At 40.7% G+C, this 19,854-nt stretch overlaps 1 protein-coding gene across 5 annotated transcripts in view; it reads right to left on the bottom strand.

Moving 5' to 3' along the window:
* The window catches only part of LOC134543354 (rap1 GTPase-activating protein 1), a 612,076-nt gene that overhangs the window by 502,410 nt on the left and 89,812 nt on the right, over positions 1-19,854 (bottom strand). The window contains exon 1 of one of the 5 annotated variants that reach the window (XM_063388339.1): positions 16,289-16,549. The exons of 2 other annotated variants lie outside the window; for them this stretch is intronic. In XM_063388339.1, coding sequence (XP_063244409.1) covers positions 16,289-16,527 — 239 coding nt within the window. In that variant the 5' untranslated portion in view covers positions 16,528-16,549. Of the gene's footprint in view, positions 1-16,288; positions 16,550-19,854 lie in introns of those variants that run through there. 2 more of the 5 variants (XM_063388337.1, XM_063388340.1) reach the window with 2 other exon arrangements.

The raw sequence follows: 19,854 nt of genomic DNA, 5'->3' as shown, positions 1-19,854 counted from the left end.
GGGACGGCGGAGGTCGTAAAGAGCAATTACTTAATGGCCGCGAGGCTGAAATGTCGTCGGGCGGGTGTGGAGACCTCGCGCCGGCTAGCGGCGCAGCGGCGGGACCGAACCACAGAGTAACGACGGAGATAGATCGTGCGCGCAAAACTGCGCAGTACACAGTTTATTTTAATTGAATAACTTTAAGTATTTATTAAATATAATAATGTTAAACTCTATAATGCGAATAAAATATTCGTAAGATAACTCAGCCTCACTTGTATTAATACACTTGGAAAAGGTTAAAAACACAATTTCCATCGCTAATTTTTGAAAATAATTAAACTTGTTAATTATATATAGACCAGTATTTAAAATCAATCACTAAATTTCTAAACGCGACTCACACGTAGTTTCGCGACTGCCGCTATAATTTGCTACCAGAGAACATAGGCGTGCGCAGGACTTCAGTATTGGTGGTGCCAGATTACACAACAGCCCTGTCATTCATGGACCCCGAGCCTAAAGCGGGGAGTCCGGGGGTCCTCCCCCGGAAAAATTTGGATTTGAAAGCGCAAAATGGTGCTATTTCAGGTGTTTCCGAACAAAAACATTAAATACACAGATGTAAAAATTTTAATATTTTTTATGACAAATTATGGCTTTGAACGTTATAATCGTCAGGAAAACTACTAAACTATTTACAGTTTTAAGCTTTGTTGAGCCATAAAGTAAATTGCACAAATTGTTTGCTCGGAATTCATGCTGGTGGCTTTGAAAAACCGTACTAATGTGTTTTCTGAAGACGCCAAATAAATGCTAGAAAAACATTCTCAAATGTTAAGTTTTAAAATCAACAAATGAAGGGAGTTTTTGTAACATACCTAAAATATGTAAAATATTAAAATAATAAAAATACACAAATAAGAGTGGGCAAAAGTTTTAACTTTTGGAATACAACAAAAATGTTTTGTCGGCGACTGCTTATTAGTCATCGAGTAAGCCTATCCTTTTAACTAACTAAACTCTCTCTTTTTAAATAAACCCTGGCGGACGGCGGCTATTATTCCGTGCGCCTGCCGAGTGGAGTGAACAGTGGACACCGAGCGCGCATTCTATGTAATTCGAGGAGAAGTATGAGAAGTATTTACATTTCAGAAGTTTCGTAGCCGCATTGAATATATATTCAATGGTAGCCGCGGCCCGCGTGTACAACACAAGTAATTGCAACTGGCTTGTTTTCGTGTGTATAGTTGGTTCGATTGATAATTGATATACTGATAGTGTTACAAGCACATATCTGTAACTTGACACGATTGGAAAACATATTTTTTTTGGAAATAATACGGATTTTTGTAAGTATGTATTATTTCTGCTTGAAAAAAACAAAATAACGTTAACCCTAATGGTGGTGCTAAGGCACCTGTGGCACCTACCGTGCGCACGCCTATGCCAGAGAAGCTACGTTTAATATCGAATGGCTCGATTTGCAGAGCGAAAGGTTGTAACTACAACACCAAAACGGCTTTATTTGCCAATACACGTGTGTCACGGTTAATGAAGTCACCAGGGTCGTCAAGAAAACAAAAGGGGAATGGTAAGAAAAGGGGGGGGGGGATGGATCCCCGGGGCCCGGTTAAGTTTACGGATATATTTTTTTAATGCTTGCGTTTACCCTGACAAGACGAAGATTACAAGCCTATTGTAAGTATAATTCAAAGAAAGCCTTTACAAGTAATGCGTAGAGACCTGCAAAATTCGCGGATTCATTTCGTGATATGCTACAATTCAAATAATTATACCTTAGCGCTGCTTCTGCAATTGGCTCACTGTTAATCTGGAGTAATGAGGGCCAATTAGAGACCCTCACTCATAGAAGTGTCGAATCACAGACACTCGGTCGAGACGACTCACAAGTCAGCAGCCAATGAACAGGTGGCATTTGCCCGAGTGTGTAGAGTGTAGTAGAGTCTATCCTGGAGGTCATTGAATCCGCGAATTTTGCAGGTCTCTAGTAATGCGATACCCCCAAATTTTTTTTTACAGTTATATAGCCAAATTAAAGTTTACAGCCTTTATACTTTCGCTGTAAAACATCTTAGCTCTCGGTATACGGTAATGTGTAAGTACAGTGCTACCATCTGTGGCAGATGGCGCGAACCAAAGTTCACAAAGCCAAAGGAAAAATCTTTAGAGTATTAACTTTTTAGTGAATTTCAACAAGATGAGCAGTATTTCAATAAAATTCCTTGTCGAAAACCAGATCCAAAGCCGGGGTTTAGTGTTATCTCAAGTCTCTTTTTGGTTTTATCGGAGCCGTTTAGGTATGCAAATGGAATGATTCTCCGGCAGTGTATTTTAGCAGTGGGTTACGGAAACAGCGTGTGATTCACGTACATAAATGTAGCTGAAAGCACAATTTGCGTATACTTATCACTAGGGGCAGTCATTTTTCGCGAAAAAATCTGAACGCCTATTAGACTCGGACACTAACTGCACGCCTCGGTCCTGAACAACCACCCGGACTGCAATGCCTCACGGCGGCGGCCGTCTGGCTAGAAAAGCCGCTGGATTCCAGGACGCGTTAGCTTCGACACTGAAATGTAGGGGCATGCGTATTTTGCGAAAAGATTCTTACACTAGCTGAAAGTTAAAACAATGTATCATCGTTTGTGTGTCATGATTGGGTGGGTTTCTTATCGGCACATGTCGATTGTTAAACCACCAATCACAGCTATTCAGCGCGGAACCAAAAGCGTCCTGAGAGGCTAGGCCAAATGAGGCAACGACTTCTCTCGCCGACGGCCGCCAATCATAATGAGGGTGTACCTAGTTGCAGTCTAAAAGGCGTTCAGATTTATTTGCGAATAATGCCTGCCCCTACTAAAAGGCATACGAGTGCTGACATTAGAAATAAAATACCTAAAAACAGCTCAAACAATCAAGAAACACCATCGATGTTACATCTTATTCAACACCCGTTTGTCCATCTGTGCAGCGGTTTTTCTTTTTTTGTAACAGGTGTCCATCGACCTTCCAAAATGTTTTTTCCGCAATAGACTGACCGCATGCGAACGAAAGAAAACTACTGTCATCCATCCGAGGCTAACTGCAAGCGCAGGAATAACCTACAGAACCATGCAAATTATCCTGATGCTAAAAGATTTTCTCAACAAATTACCAGAGACCAGAAAAATTCGCGGATTCATTTCGTGATAGGCTGAAATTCAAACATGTGTACAATTCTGCTGGTTCTGCTATTGGCTCACAATTTAACTGGAGCTCTCTCGGCCAATGAGAGACTATCGACCAAAGAAGCGTCGAATCACAAGCTACCCAGTGGAAAGGACTCACAATTTAGTAACCAATGAACACGCGTGTTTACTTGAGATGTGCAGAGGATAATGGAGGCTATCCTAGAGGTCATTTAATCCGCGAATTTTTCTGGTCCCTACAAATTACCATCTCTAGGCACAGGTACAAATATTGATATAAGACAAGAGACGTGATTGTAACAAGAAGTTCAGCTAACGATCTGTTATTGGCTGGTAAAAAAAATGGGATTCAATTGTATGGAAAAATTCGCGGGTTCAACGACCTTCAGGATAGACTCCACAGTCCTCTGTACACTGTGGCAAATGCCACTTGTTCATGAGATGTCTGAACTGGATTTTCGTGGGTTCTCGTGACATCATGATTTATCATTGGCTCACGGTCCACCAGGTAAACTGTGTTCCAATCGCAGAAGCAGAATAAATGTGTTAATTTTTTTTTAGTTCCAAACTATCGCGAAATGAATCCGAGAATTTTTACGGTTCATAGAAATAACTGATAAATAAGTTAACTTAGTCACTGGAATAAACTGTGAAAAAAATTAAATCAAGGGAGTGCAGAGTTTCAAAATTGTTTAATTAGTTTCCCTGAATTTGAACTTTTTAGTTTTGTTTTTTTATTTAAAGTTCAGAAAGTAGTGCATTGAAGATTGGTTTGCTACGTGACTGCGTCTGGTCAAAAGCAAAAAATATCACGGGCGGAGACACGCGCAAACAGAACCAACAGAACTTCGAATTTCGAATTTTCGAATCTTTCTTGAATTAGAACGGGAAATTTTCCCTCAAAACGGGAATTTTTCTCTCAAAATAGAGAAATGTCTAGGAATTTGCAGTCATTTTTCAAGAATTTTGAGGAAATTTGACACCAAAATGGCCGCCGTGAAGACACAATCCAAGATGGCGGTCGGCACCTTAGCATGAAGCCTGTGCCCGGAAATACATTCATATATTACTCGCTATCTGTGTCAATTGAACCATTTCAGCATGGAAATATCCTTTTTACATAAATTAACGATTGAACGATTCAATTCCTATATCATCTGGTTACAAAAACGTTATGTAATTAATAAATAATCCACGTAAGAAAGCTCAATATTTCTAGCAGCTATCGGTAGTAGGACAGAGAACACATCTTGTACATAACTCTGTTTGGTGTATATACGTCCTTTGTTGATACCCATATTTGACATTCAGCCCACATCTGCACATGGCTGCGGTTACCTGTCTTTTTTTTTAATCTCATCATGAGGTAGCGTCGCCTTCAAACAAACCTTTCTTTTTAATTTGTTCCTCATCAAAAATAAATGAACGGCACGCGCGCTGGGTGGCAAGAACTCTGGTCGCAATTAGTAAATTACCTTTCATTTGTTTACCTTCGCACCTGGTAAAAGGTTCATCAAGGTAGTTCATTACGAGAGCGCTCTATACATGCAAAGGCCGAATGTTAATTAACAACTACCGTAAAATTTATTACATCAAATAGTCTCAGAAATGCATTTAATTTGTTAGTACGTAGTCTTCACTTTGCCGACTAATTTTCATTTAACAGAAGCGTCTGTGTTTTGTAATTGGTTGAGTTTACTTCAGGTGCACGCCCACTGTCGGCATACCCATTTTTTTCCCCTAAAGGAATAATTGAGTTGACTACGGCCTCCATAAAGTAAAGAGCAATTTAAGGTTGTTTTGTATGGCTTCATCTTCAATAGCACATGCCCCCTATGGGTTCGCAGGGAGAAAGGAGGAGGAGAATTGGCTGATATATTTCCCCGAAATCCTAAAACAAAAAAGTGCGTAAGAAGTTATACTTCCTTTGCGTAAATAATTAATGGAAATAAAATAATAAAAACTATTGGTAAAGAAGAAACTTAATTTAAATTAAGTAAATAAAAACTCATTATTCAACATTAATATAAACATATGTATAATTATTTAATTTAGTAAAATAATCGAGATACATTTTAATTTTAATTATTTATTAAATATTTTAATTTAACGTTTTATAATTCAAAATCAAGCGATAATGGAAGCTTGCAAGCCACCTGGCATCGTTTATAATACGGGAACATTACCTCACTTATATAAACACACTTGAAAAATTTTATAAACACCATTCATACTACTAATATTCACAATAAATAGGGACCGGAAAAATTCACGGATTCAATGAATTCTAGGATAGCCTCCATTATCCTCTGCACTTCTCAAGTAAACACGTGTGTTCATTGGGTACTAAATTGTGAGTCGTCTCCACTGGGTAGCTTGTGATTCGACGCTTCTTTGGTCGATAGTCTCTCATTGGCCCAGAGAGCTCCAGTTAAACTGCGAGCCAATAGCAGAACCAGCAGAATTGTACACATGTTTGAATTACAGCCTATCAATAAATGAATCCGCGAATTTTTCCGGTCTCTATTCATGACGCGCCTAAAGAAGTATAACTCCAAAATAAATCTATCAAAAATCTATCATTTGACGGGGGTGAGGGGGGGGGGGGCGGAACAAACGACGTGCAAATTGGTTCTATCCCCACATCACGACACGAAACTCTGCCATGTTAGGGCGGAGCACACGGAAGGTCAGAAACTGAAAGTGAGGCAGGGAAGAAGCCAACCCCGAGGATGGTCGACGGGGCTTGCGGTCTGGACTTCATTACTGCTACACGTCTTCGCGGTGCGTGACGGCATCCCTCACCCCCCCCCCCCCCCCCGGTCATGTCCAAGGCAGCCGGGCCCAGCGGACGTGTGGCCAGAGATAAGGGGGAAAGTGTACACATGCAGCATTCGCAGACTAACAACGCAGACAAAAGTTTCCTGTACAATTACTAGGGGCAGGCATTTTTCGCGAAAAAAAAAAAAAAATTCTGAACGCCTATTAGACTGCAACAAGTTATACCCGCACCAGCGGGTTCTTCCTTGTGATTGGCGGCCGTCGGCGAGAGAAGTCGTTGCCTCGTTTGGCCGAGCCACTAGAGGACGAGTTTGGATCCGCACTGAGTTACTGTGATAGGTGATTTAACAATCGACATGTAGCTAGCTGAAATGAACTCACCCAATCACGAAACAGAGACGATGCTGCTACAGTGATTGAACTTTCAGCTAGTCTCGGAATCTTTTCGCGAAATATGCATGTCCCTAATAATAATAAAAAAAATGGCGCGGCAGTCCGGTGCCTGGCGCGGGGACAGGCGCGCCGCACTAAGCGCTCACGGCCGCCGAGTGCCTTGTGGAGGAACTAGCGACCGCCCGGTCAGGGGCGTCACTTGTCCGCACTGGCGCGCTGTCTCCTCGTCGCGCGCGGGGGCCGTTACGTTATACGTACAGACCGGAAAAATTCGCGATTTCAATGACCTTTAGGACATACTGCATGATCCTCTTTGCACGCGGGGAAATTACATCTGCTCATTGTGCTACTGACTCGTGACACCTGGTGCAATGCGAAGACCTCGAAGGCATTCAAAAATCTGCACCACATGTTCCACTGTCCTAAATATTAAACGGGATACGTAGATATAACTACTCTACCGCCCTCAACGTATTCTTACATGCCTTTTCCGTAAACACACCACTCGACTATCAAGAGCAATTTTTAAATCCGGTAATTTTTTTTTACAGAATCTCTACACATGCTATGAGTGTTCAGTTGGTCGGGGGGGGGGGGGGGCCTTATATATAAAAATATTCTCTAACATCCAGTTAACTTATTTTATTATTTTCCCCACTTGGTAGTGCACCATTTTTGTTTGTTTTTTTGTTCCAAGTCGATTATGACTTCCATCGCAATCGAAACGACACTCTTTTTGGTTGAAATCGTATTAAGTATCACTTTAACGCCTTGTATGTTAGATAATGAAATGCTGTAAAAAAAAATATTCTTCCATTTTAAGAACTAAGTATGTATGAGTAAAATTGAAACAAGAAGTTTCACTTCAATAAAATGTTCGTCTGTAGTAATTCCCCGCGAGCAAGAGGATGCCTCCACACATTCCGCGTGGCCCTGCCTTGGTCCCTGGCGGGGGGAGGGGGGGGGCAGAGCGGCAGCCACGTGGGAGCGGGCGGCGCCTGGCGCTACACGGCGCCTCCGTGTTCCCGCTGGCGCGCACACACACACCCCTGTGACGGCGGCGAGACGTCCGCACAGAGCAGGCGCGCGTACAGAAGAGCGTCTCTCGCGTCTCTGCCCGCCCGAGCTCTCCTCATATATAATCTTTGAAAGATTTGTGCAATGGGAGTGCATGACTTGATGTAAGCTTTTGGACATACGCCATTGCTGAGCACACGTATGTCTGTAGAAGAAAACTACAAAAAAAAAACCAAAAGACACAAACACAAATTAAGCAAAAAAATTGCTGTTTTCAACAGGATATAAACAACACATAATATTCCATAACATGAATATTGTCAACAAACAAAGAAAAACACTCTTAGTCCATTTTTCTTTGTTTTTCTTTGTTTTTTGACCATATTCCTGTTATGGAATATTATGTGGTGTTATATCCTGTTGACAACAGCAATTTTTGGCTTAATTTTTGTTTTTGTCTTTTCGTTTTTTTTTTTTTATAATTTTCTTTTACAGACATACATGTGCTCAGCAATGGCGTATGTCCAAAAGCTTACATAAAGTCTCCTCATATACACACACACACAGCGAAAAACGCAAGACACGACGCGACATTTTGGTTTGCCAGTAGCTCACTTCTTCCACGCATTCACACACAAGCAACGCACAGACGCGGCGTGACGTCACCAAACTGTCGCTCTCAGACACGAGGCGGAAACATCGAATGACTAAGAGACCTGAAAAAAATTCGCGGATTCAATGACCTCTAGGATAGCCTACATTATCCTCTGCACTTCTCAAGTAAACACGCGTGTTCATTCGGTTACTAAATTGTCAGTCGTCTCCACTGGGTAGCTTGTGATTCGACGCTTCTTTTGGTCGATAGTCTCTCATTGGCCCAGAGAGCTCCAGTTAAACTGCGAGCCAATAGCAGAACAAGCAGAATTATACACATGTTTGAATTTCAGCCTATCACGAAATGAATCCGCGAATTTTTCCGGTCTCTACGAATGACTAATAGACCTGAAAAAAAATTCGCCGATTCATATTGCAATGGACCAGAATCCAAATACGTTTATTTATTTATTTTTGCTTCAGTGATTGGGCCACAATTTAGCTGGAAATTTACCGGGAAAATTCTCTGACATATTTCGCGATAGGCTAGAATCCAAACTCGTTTTACCTTCTTGCTGCTTTAGTGATTGGGCTACCGTTTATTTGGAGGACTTTTGAACCAATGGAAAACCCTCAACTAAGAAGCATCGAATAACAAGCATCCCAATTAACAGGTGACACTATATGGAAACCAATAAGCAGGTGTGTAGTTTGCCCGAGTACATAGCTCATCGTGGAGTTCAACCCTAGAGGTCAGTGGAACTGCGAAATTTTCCGGATCCTAGTTATAGTTAGAGACCGGAAAAATTCGCGGGGTCAATGACCTCCAGGATAGACTCCAATATACTCTCCACACTCGGGCAAATGCCACCTGTTCATTGGCTGCTGACTTGTGAGTCGTCTCGACTGGGTGGCCTGTGATTAGACACTTCTATGAGTGAGGGTTTCTAATTGGCCCTCAGTCCTCCAGATTAACAGTGGACCAATGGAAGAAGCAGCACTAAGGTATAATTATTTGAATTTCAGCATAACACGAAATGAATCCGCGAATTTTTCCGGATCCTAGTTATAGTACACTGACTGGTTCCCAACGTGAGTCTACATAATCGGAAACATGTGCGGTTCACAACCTTACCGAGAATAAACGAGAGCGTATCACAAAGTCGTATCAAATCCGCAGGGCCTGGAAAACAGTAATTGCAAATTATCAGTTGTCATTTTCAGCACAACAGGTTACGTCATTCACTGCGGCTGGCAGCGGCCGAGTTGGAAACGCGAAGTTAATTAATCCGCTGACACATAACCAATACAAAGAAGTGCTGAAAAAAAAAAGTTATACCTACCAAAATAATGGTAATTAGTCCAGACAGTGAGTGAAAAATAAAAACTTTGTTCATTGGTTATTGGCTCTTTTTAAATGACACTTTTTTTAAACGAATAAATTACAGTTTGCCAAGATGAAAAGATTGTTCATTATTGGTAGGTTTTGTACTAATATGAACACTTGAATACATGTTTGCTTTAGGGAAAGAATTTTGAACATGCAGGCTAACAGCATGAAGGTTATCTTGAACGAAGCCTAATAATCCAACCTTTCTTATCAATAATTTTTAAAAAAAAGGCTAAGCCGTAAATAATTCTTGTAACAATTAGTAATAACAAACAGTTCACGTGCTAACGCATGCATACGAGTTACTAAGCTCACGAGTAAATTTTGGCGTATAGGAAATAATGTACGGTAGATTAATATAAATAAATAAAGTGTTCACCAGTTAAAATAAACAGCGTATTTCCATGTAGGTATACTATTCATGAAAGGGTGTCCAGAAACAACCCGCATTCCTTGAGTTTTCCTTGACTACTCCATATAATATTCCGACAGAAAAAAAAATGTTTTGCCCTACTTCTTAGGGCATAGTTAAAAAATACTTACGGATTCTACAATGTAGTGACAAAACGGATTATATAGTAACATAAAGCCCGAAAATCATGCAACAAATTGATGTTTGTTACGTCACACTTCTAAGCACCGTCACAGAACACAACTCACGTTCATATATATATATATATATATATATATATATGAAAGTATATATATATATATACACACACACACATACACACACACTACCCCGGTCAGAAATACTTGACATACACACCATTACTGCAATCAACAAGGAATGAACTCAATTCATGGCACAACTGTAAGCAATACAGGATACGCCTTTGTCTAACCATTCCATTTAAATTTTTCTACCAAAGAAATATTCCCCTGATTTGAAAAAAAAAAAAAATTCAATATTCCCTGACTGAAATCCAGCCCGAGATACAGCATTAAGTACTGTGTTTACACATGTTATAATTCATGTTTTTAATGTTCACTGCTTGTTGATTTTTTTTAAATAACCAAGCAAGCATAGCTTAATGAATTTATTCCGAGTTAGCATTTATTTTTTAGCGCAAATATCGAAGAGAATCAACCAAGTACCTAGGTATTATTGTCAACAATTTTCGCAACCAAGCCTGTTCAACTACAGTTATTACGAACAAAACACCATCTACATTAAACAGGACTTTTTTTTTCTTTTTAATTCTATTAATATTTCCAAAATCGTGGCCCATAAATTGTAACGGAGAATTAGTCCCACGCCTCCCGTTCAGCTACATAAAACAACAGCTCGGTTTATTCTCAGGCACGTCGTAAATCGAGGACTCCCCCCCTCCCCCTCCCCCCCCCCCCAACATGAACGATCCCTGTCACGCAAACATTACTGTCGTATTTTTTTTTTTGGACAAAGAAGCACGGCAAATAATAGTGCAACCTGTTGGCTCAGTAATGAGAGCCAGTAGCGGAAACGGGGGAAAAAATAGGGGGGGGGGGGTTGAGTTGGGAGGGGGGATATAATATCCACCCCCCCCCCCAAGAGTTGTTAAAAAAAAATTGCAAAATATAATTGAAGGCAGTGCGCTATTTTAGGTGAAGCAAAATGAGCTGTTTTAAAACCTACAACTTCAACTGTATGAGAAGCCGCTACATCTGTAAGCCCATATGTCAGTTGTGAAAGTGTCAACAGAAGTGTAAGTTTTTGTAATAGGCCTACATGTTTTAAATATATTTTTTCCCCTTTTTTTATGTGTAAAAATCTTTTTTTTCTCTGTAGGCGGCATTTGGCAGGAGTAATTTCGTGAATGGAACGCAAGTCTAGTGGAACGGAAATGTGTAACCACGGTGCTGCCATCTGTGGCGGATGGCGCGAACCAAAGTTCACAAACACAAAGGGAAATCTTAAAGTAATAACTGTTTAGTGAATTCTAACAATATCGGCAGTATTTTGATAAAATTCTTTGTCGAATATCAGGTCTAAAGCCGGGGTTTAGTATTTTTTTAAAGCCTTTTTCGCTTTATTGGAGCCGTTTCATTATATAGTCTAAAATTTATATTTCCAAATTGAAATATTAGTTAGTCAAGGTAACTGCTCCTCCGGCAGCGACTTCTAGCGGCGGGTGCGGAAACTACGTGTGATTGCGTCGAGAAATGTAGTTACAATTTTCGTACATTTATCACACGCTCGGAATTATCTTAAATAATCCTACGTTAAATTTCGGGCCCCAGTTTCGTATTGTAAGTGTATTTGCAACATGAGAACACGTTAATTTTGATTGTTAGCGAGGTTAGATGTTCCACATCTCTGGTGAGTACGGAAAAACTCGCTATTGTTTTGTTTTACAATATCCCCTCTCGAAAATAAAAATAAAAATTCATGTACTTGTCATTGGTGAGAGCCTTTAGCTGGCGAGACAAAGATTCGTGATTCGATTCCCAGCCGGGTTGGTGATTTTTTTACGTGTGGGATATATCCTTCCTAGGGTCAAGTAATCGAAGTAGCGAGTCCCTTCTAAGTTGCCTTATAGCTATAAGTAGGGACCGGAAAAATTCGCGGTTTCGATGGCCTTCATGAGAGACTGCCCATACCCGTGTACACTCGGACAAATAACGCAAGTTCATTGGCTGCTGACTTGTGAGTCGTCTCAGCTGGTTTGTCTGTGATTCGATCCTTCTTTGGTTTAGGGTTTATAACTGGTTGAGATTCGTCCAGATGAACAGTAAGCCAATAGCAAAATCATCTAAGAGGTATATGTATTTGAATTCTAGCTTATCGCCGAATGAATTCGCGAATTTTTCCGGTCTCTATAGCTATAAATAGGGGCATGCATATTTCGCGAAAAGATTCTGAGACTAGCTGAAAGTTAAAACAATGTAGCATCGTTTGTGTGTCATGGTTGGACAAATTTCTTTCAGGCACATGTCGATTGTTAAACCACCAATCACAGCTATTCAGTGCGGAAGCAAACGCGTCCTGAGTGGCTCGGCCAAATGAGGTCTTTCGCCGACGGTCACCAATCACAAGGAAGAAACAGCTGGTGCGGGTACACATTGTTTCAGTCTAACAGGCGTTCTGATTTATTCGCGAAAAGTGCCTGCAACTTATACATGGTCCTATGTGTAGGGACCGGAAAAATTCGCGGATTCAATGACCTCTAGGATAGCCTCCATTATCCTCTGCGTGTTCATTGGTTACTAAATTGTGAGTCATCTCCACTGGGTAGCTTGTGATTCGGCGCTTCTTTGGTCGATAGTCTCTCATTGGCCCAGAGAACCAGCAGAATTATACACATGTTTGAATTTCAGCCTATCACGAAATGAATGCGCAAATTTTTCCGGTCTCTACCTATGTGTTAATATTTTATTTTCATAAAGTTATTTGAAGGTGGATGACCTGGAGCGAATGCCCTGCGGTGGCGACCCCTGGCCTCGACCTGACACGCGCGCCTCGGACCGGCAGCGGTTTGTCGCCCCGAGCCGCAGCGGCCGCCATGTCCGGTCCACCACGCCGCACAACTGATAAGCAACACCGGAGGTGTGTACACTCTGTGTTAAGCAGTGGTGGCCCTAGAATTTGCGGGGCTCTGATATTTTGTAGAGGTGCCTCACCACAATCCCTTAGAGAAACGGGGGAAAAACTGAATGAAAAAACTTTTTAGCAACGAATTTAAATCAACCAGGACCTCAAAATTTCCAATGATGTTTTTGCTCAATTATTTGTAAGTTCAGCATATAGAAATAAATAAAGAAATAACGATAAGTTCAGCTTTACTGAATCCCAATAAATTGCGTTTACGTCATAACTACGAGAAATATTCTACAGTTTAATGACAAAACATTTCATGTTACTAGTGCGATAGAAACACAAGGGCCGTCGCCGTCGCTGGGTCCTGGTGTCAAGCGACCCGTCTCTCGAGTACTACAGTTCGCAGAATCTGTGCAGACGGCCCACGTAACATTTTGCCACTCTTGCTCTGTTTAAAAAAACAACTTTATGGGCGCGGTGGTTTTACTGGTTAGAACACTTGCCATCCACCAAGGTGGCCGGGGTTCGGATTCCCGACGGTGTCAAATTTCCGTGAATGGGAAATGTGGCGGACGTTGCCGTGGACTGTGGGATTTTGACGTGACAACGTCTAATAAATCGATGAACGCCGGCTGCACGCACGAAAAAGGATTACTCATTGTCCCGTTACGCACATTGTCCCGTTACGCTCATTGTACGCTTGAGCCGCATCTATCCCTCTACCACTCGATTGGAACAACCATCGATTTGACTTTTTCGAGGCACATTAAACTTGAAACACTCCCATTCGTTTCCTACTTTTCCTATCATCGTCCTATCCTTAACAGAATAACACGGATTGGAAGAAGTTGAATAGCAAACATGTATATAAGTTATAGTTAAACTAATAAACATATTTGAATTAATGAGTGCAAATAAAAGTAAATTTATCAATTCAATTGTAGATTTCATTTCACTCCTTTTTATCCATACAAAATAGTGATAATTGAATAAAAATGATTCAATTTTATTCATAAAAGTATGCAATCATTTCATCAATGTTTTGTTATGACGTTGTCACGTTAAACTATCGTCCGTAAACCGACTTTACAGACAAGGAGACAACCAATTCTTTTTTTCTGAGTACACCTACTTCCCCCTCCGAATCCATTCCATACCCGTTCTCATCTCAAACAGTCTTCAGGGTGGCCAGATCGGTCCATCGGGTTAGGACAGCCGGCTTCTGTTGAGTGTCAGCCCCCGTTCCATTCTTTCATTCCTTTCATTCTTGCACCGAACGGGAAACCATATGTCGATTTTTTTTTTCATGTCAGTATCATGCGTTCCTTTGCAAGTGGCAGTCGGGCAATGGATACCAACAGCGAAACTGTCGGATTTTTTGTAACAAGTTACACAAGGCAAGACTTTAAAGGCCCCGTTTTACCTGGGCACACATACGATGTGCAGATCTTCAGATTTACACACGCGATTTAAAAAATGATTGAGATAACCCATATGACTGGCGTCTTGTTTACGAAAAGCATTTAAAAAAAACGTCGTGGTCAGAATATTGTGAGCGTTGATGAGAAAATGTGTCGTGCAACGTGTACTAAGATACAAATAAATTTTTTACATCTAGGGACTAGTAAAAATTCGCGTGGTTCTACCTTTTGTCAAGCTGGGCCAATAACTTGTACATTTGAATGACTCTTGTTGTTGTATATCGATTGTTTGGCGCTTCCCTAAGGATTAGAAGCCCATGTCAAAACGTTTTCAACGAACACGCACTCAAAAACAACCGGGATAAAAGGTAAAATGTGGTAGCAACCAATAAGCGAATGACACCGACGTGATTTACGAACAAGTTTTTTTTCCTCCGTGTCGGCACAAGCTTGACTACGCCTGTTTTTCGTCAAGGCTTCGTCGTCCAGGGTCAACTGTCCATCGCGTGTGTGAAGACTCCACAACCGTGAACCACACGAACGAGCGGTCAAATGGCGCTTCACGGGCGTGCGACCGTACACGCGGGCACACCTGCAGTTTGCGACGAGGAATGAACGCCGGGCAGAAAAATTAAAACACGATACCAAATGTCACGAGAATGGTTTACGTCCCACAAGAGTTATTCTCCTTGGAATAAGACCACAAAAAACAATTTAAAAAAAACAACAATATAAAGTTAATAAGCAAGAAGAGTGTTGTTTTGTAGGACAACTTGTACACGGCTGTTTCATTCAGTTAGAATATTAAAATACATTATTTATATATAATTTATCGTATACTGAAACAAAAGAAAAGATTTGTTACACCATAGAGATGCTGCTTTATCGCAATAAAATTTGATTGACAGGCTTCGATTCACTTTGATCAAACTCACAAAGTTTTTTTCGAATTTTAGGTCTGATCGGCGAAAGGAGTTCCCTACAGTGTATTTCAGAATATCTTAGTGCAAAACATAGTAGCGAGAAAAAAAAATGTTCTATCGGGAAAATGTTAAGCGTCAAGATTAAAAACCTTTCAACTCTCGCGGTTCAACTAAATATTTTTTTTAAACAATAAGTAGTTTAACATAGGCGAATCACAGATTGACGCAATGCAACAGCTGGTTTATTATTGGTCCATTCAAATGCGGGATGAGGCTTGTTCGCCAGTCACAGCCAGTGTCAGTAGAAATATTCATGACCTCATCTCTAAAGATAGTTTCTGTGTCCGGAAAACGATCCGTACCAAGACATTACCCGAAACACTCGTTCTTGCTCCCGTGTTTTTTTTTTTTTTTTTTCAAGCGTACCACAGACGTTACGTATGTGTTACAGCAAACGTATTTTCATTGGCCCATTCTAAATGATGGAAGATGTGCTGCCAAATTGAATGCGTTGTTTTGAAGTCTAGCACACTCTCACAAATTCCCGTGAAATACAACCGTCTCTAACGGAAAAAAAAAATTTGTTACACTTCGACACCACGTGTTGATATTTTGCAACAATTTGTTTTGTTATTGGCTATTGTTGGTCAGGTGTATTTCATTTTTTTTTTTTTTCCGCCCTTAGCTGTGCCAGTAAGAAAATTACTGTTACTTTACTGCTGAACATCCATGGATCGGGACACCTGTATTTCGCGAATAAATTTCGTGTCAAGGTATTTCACAAAATACTGTAGCTTTTCTCATGTGGTTATTGGCTGAGGTCGGTGCACCCTCACAATTTGCCATGACTCTTAGAAAAAGCTACAGTGTTTTGTGAAATACCTTGACATGTAATGAAATCGCGAAATACAGGTGTTTCTATCCATGCATACTTCTGCAAGTAGCTACGTCACCAACCAGTGAAGTAAGGAAAGGCAACAATGGTTTAAGAAATACGCCCGACACCCGGGGGAACGGGGGCGCGGAGCAGGAATAGGACGCGGAAGACCACGAACCTGTGGAAGGTCATGGTGGCTGACCTCCTAGGCGGCAGGACCGGCGTAAGTGTCCCCTCATGATGCGGCGGCCCCTGCTGGCTGTTGTTGTTGTTGTTGGGGTGGTGTCCCTCGGACAGGTAGCGGTGCAGCTTGGCCCGTCCCGCCCCGCCCGCCACCACGACGCCCTTGCCAGTCGTCAGCTCCAGGTTCACGTCCAGGTCCCAGTCGACGGGGACCGCACACGGCCACTCGAGCATCCGTCCGGCGCGCCACGCGGTCGAGCACTGGTCGCCGCCCCCCCTTGAGATGTTGATCAGGGGGACCGGTCCGGCAGGAGAGGGCGCCCGCGCTGCTATCTAGCGACGACTTTACGAACTAGGTACTGCGCGCGCGTCAGGTCACGGCAGCTCGCGCGTTCGCTATAGCCTATCGGTAGGGACACCTGTATTTCGCGAATACATTTCGAGACTAGCAGAAAGTTAAAACACTGTAGCATCGTCTGTGTTTCGTGATTGGGTGAGTTTCTCCCAGATACATATCGATTGTAACAACACCAATCACAGTGATTCAGTGCGAAAGCAAACGCGTCCTGAATGGCTCGGTCAAATAAGGCAACGACTTCTCTCGCAGACGGCCGCCAATCGCGAGGAATAAACCACAGGTTCGGGTATACCTTGTTGCAGTCTATTAAGCGTTCAGATTTTTTCGCGAATAACGCCTGCCCCTACCTATAGGCAACCAAGTGGATGCCCGAGCGACAAGGGCGTAGGAACCGGTTGCAGTCTATTAAGCGTTCAGATTTTTTCGCGAATAACGCCTGCCCCTACCTATAGGCAACCAAGTGGACGCCCGAGCGACAAGGGCGTAGGAACCGGGGCCGGTGGGGGGGGGGGGGCAGGGGGGACGTGTCCCCTTGAACTTTTTGGGTGGAGGGGATTGTCCCCCCCCCCCTTCCCCCAACATTCTAGACAATAATAATTTTAACATCGATGTATCCAATGCTTAGATACAAAAACTGCTTAAAAAGCGCTATTTTGCACTTTTAAAATCAAAATTTTCCGGTGGAGGACCCCCGGACCCCCCGTCTTAGTAAGAGGGGAATGGGTTTACATGACATCAAAATCGGTTTATTCCTTGTGATTGGCGGCCGTCTGCGAGAGAAGTCGTTGCCTTATATCACCGAGCCACTCAGCATTGAATTACTGTGACTGGTGTTGTAACACTGAACATGCATCTGAAAGAAATTCACCCAATCACGAAACACAGACGTTGCTACAGTGCTTTAACTTTCAGCTACTCTTAGAATCTTTTCGCGAAATGTGCATGGCCCTAGGATGGTAGATAAAACGTTTAGAAAAAGCAGCACTTGGAATACATTTGTAGTGGAAACAGCTGCTTCTCCAGGGAGAACCACCGGCTCACAGTAGCGACATGAACATTATGTCCAATTCAAAAAAAAAAATTACTTTCTGTAGTTTAAAGATAACATCATACCTAGAAGCGTACACAGAATTTCATTTCTAAAGAGATGGTGTGTGGGTGAGGGAGAGGGGAACCACTTTGCCCACTGTTTGCTTTCAGATTCTTTCCATTAGTTGGTGAGTTTTTTTGTTGTTTTTTTTTTAATTTTGGAAAGGGGGTAAGTACATTTCCCTCATCCCTCCCCCTACGCACGCTCACATACCATCCATATATTTTAAATTATGGTTGGGTTTGTTCTTTTTAATTAAATAACAACCTAACAGTTTTATTTTCGTGATGTTTTAGATACCAACTGTTAAACTGTTCTCAATTCTTTAATTTATTAGATACTAACCGTACCAGCCACGCTTGCTATGGCTCAGTCTGGTTAAAGAGTCTGGAAAAGAGAGAAAAGATATAGCACACAATTATATCTATAGTTTTATCTATGTCGTTACCTGTCACAGTCGTGACATAAGTAATTTAAAAAAAAACATGCGAATGCAACGTTGTGACAAAATTTCAAAGCAATCGGTGAAGAACTTTCTCAGATTAACTTTTTTGTACAAACTAACATTTACATTTTTATTTATATAGATTGATGATTATTTTACTGTTTATGCTGTCCTAACTATTCTGAAGACATATTAAGATTAATATATTTTGTTGACAAATTGGACAATTATCGTCATTATATTGTATATGCCAATAATACTTATTTCACAAATTTTTTTTTTCTTATTTGGTATAAAAAATTTATAATATGAAGATTGAATTTATCACATTACAAAGTCATTAGGCATTTATTTTTAATAGTTTAAATATTTACTTGTGGCAATTAAACTAATTAGATATTGGTAATGAAATAAATGATTCGGCCCTTGGTGATGGAGTGATATATTCCCCTCCTCACATATCCTTAAAAAAAATCAATCTCACAAATAAAAGTAAGAATTTGAAAGGAAACAGCGGGATGCAACTGCCCCCTACCCCCTTTTTTTTCGAAGTGGAACAAAAGAGCCGTGGCTGTAGTTAGAAAACTTGTAACTAATCCTCACGAAGTTTTATTTTAAAAATAAATTAATATATTATATTTGTTCGTTTGTTTTTATTTATTATTGTATTGCACCATGGACCCCTTTTCCCCCCATGAATAAGCTTTGATCCATAAAAAATACCTCTCACCATATCGCTTTTCCTCAACATTTTTAGCTGCATTCAGAATGAATGCATTCAAACTGATATCAACCAAACCTCAAATTTATAACGTTCTGGCGAGACCAATTCAAAGATTCGAACATGACCGGAATGAGTACTTTCTTTCATAACGCTATACCGTGTGCTGCCATCTACATTGTAAGTACAGTTCACTGAATTCATTTAGTTCCTGTGTACCTCGCTAGAGAGCAGCATAAACCTTACAACGTAGTTATTTTGTTTGGCTTACACTATTGTTTCTTCGCTTTTATAAATGCAGAAAAACGTTAAAATGTACTATTTATGCAACGTACTAGTGTTTTAAATTTTATCAAGAGTACATATAGATTTTTTTTTAATTGATGTGAATTACCTCTAACATCACTTGACAGCGCTACAAGTGGCGACGTTAATAACTACAAGAGGCAAATCTATTTCAACACCGAGTTTTCTTTTTTTTTTTTTACTTTTATCTTTACGTAATTTGGTTTTAAGTGAATATATATATATATATATTTTTACTTTATGGACTCCACCTAGAACAGACAAAACACTTTGCTCAATAGATTTAATAAGTTTTTATTCCTTTATTTCAAGGTTGTGTGTCCGAATTCGTTCCTGAATGATGACCCACCTTCGTTTTCAAATGCACAGCATTCAAATGGGATTCTCTCACACCTTTGTTAATTTGTTTTGATTAGGTTGTTAATTTTGGATACTACGAACAAAGCTAGTATCATACAAAGATTTAAAACACGTACTAATAAATTAAACTGTTTAATAAGTTATTTTTTTACACAAATATGAACTTTTTTAAAATCAATTGAAATATATAATGCCCCAGAAATTATAATCAACATATATTTTAACTGTTTTATCTAAAATTATATTTGGTCGCTACTTCGACAGACAGCAACATTTACTAA

This window comes from Bacillus rossius (assembly GCF_032445375.1).
Source record: "Bacillus rossius redtenbacheri isolate Brsri chromosome 9 unlocalized genomic scaffold, Brsri_v3 Brsri_v3_scf9_2, whole genome shotgun sequence".
Classification (NCBI taxonomy): Eukaryota; Metazoa; Arthropoda; class Insecta; order Phasmatodea; family Bacillidae; genus Bacillus; species Bacillus rossius.
Note: the sequence above shows the minus strand (reverse complement) of the source record. Positions and strands in the feature narration are given on the sequence as shown.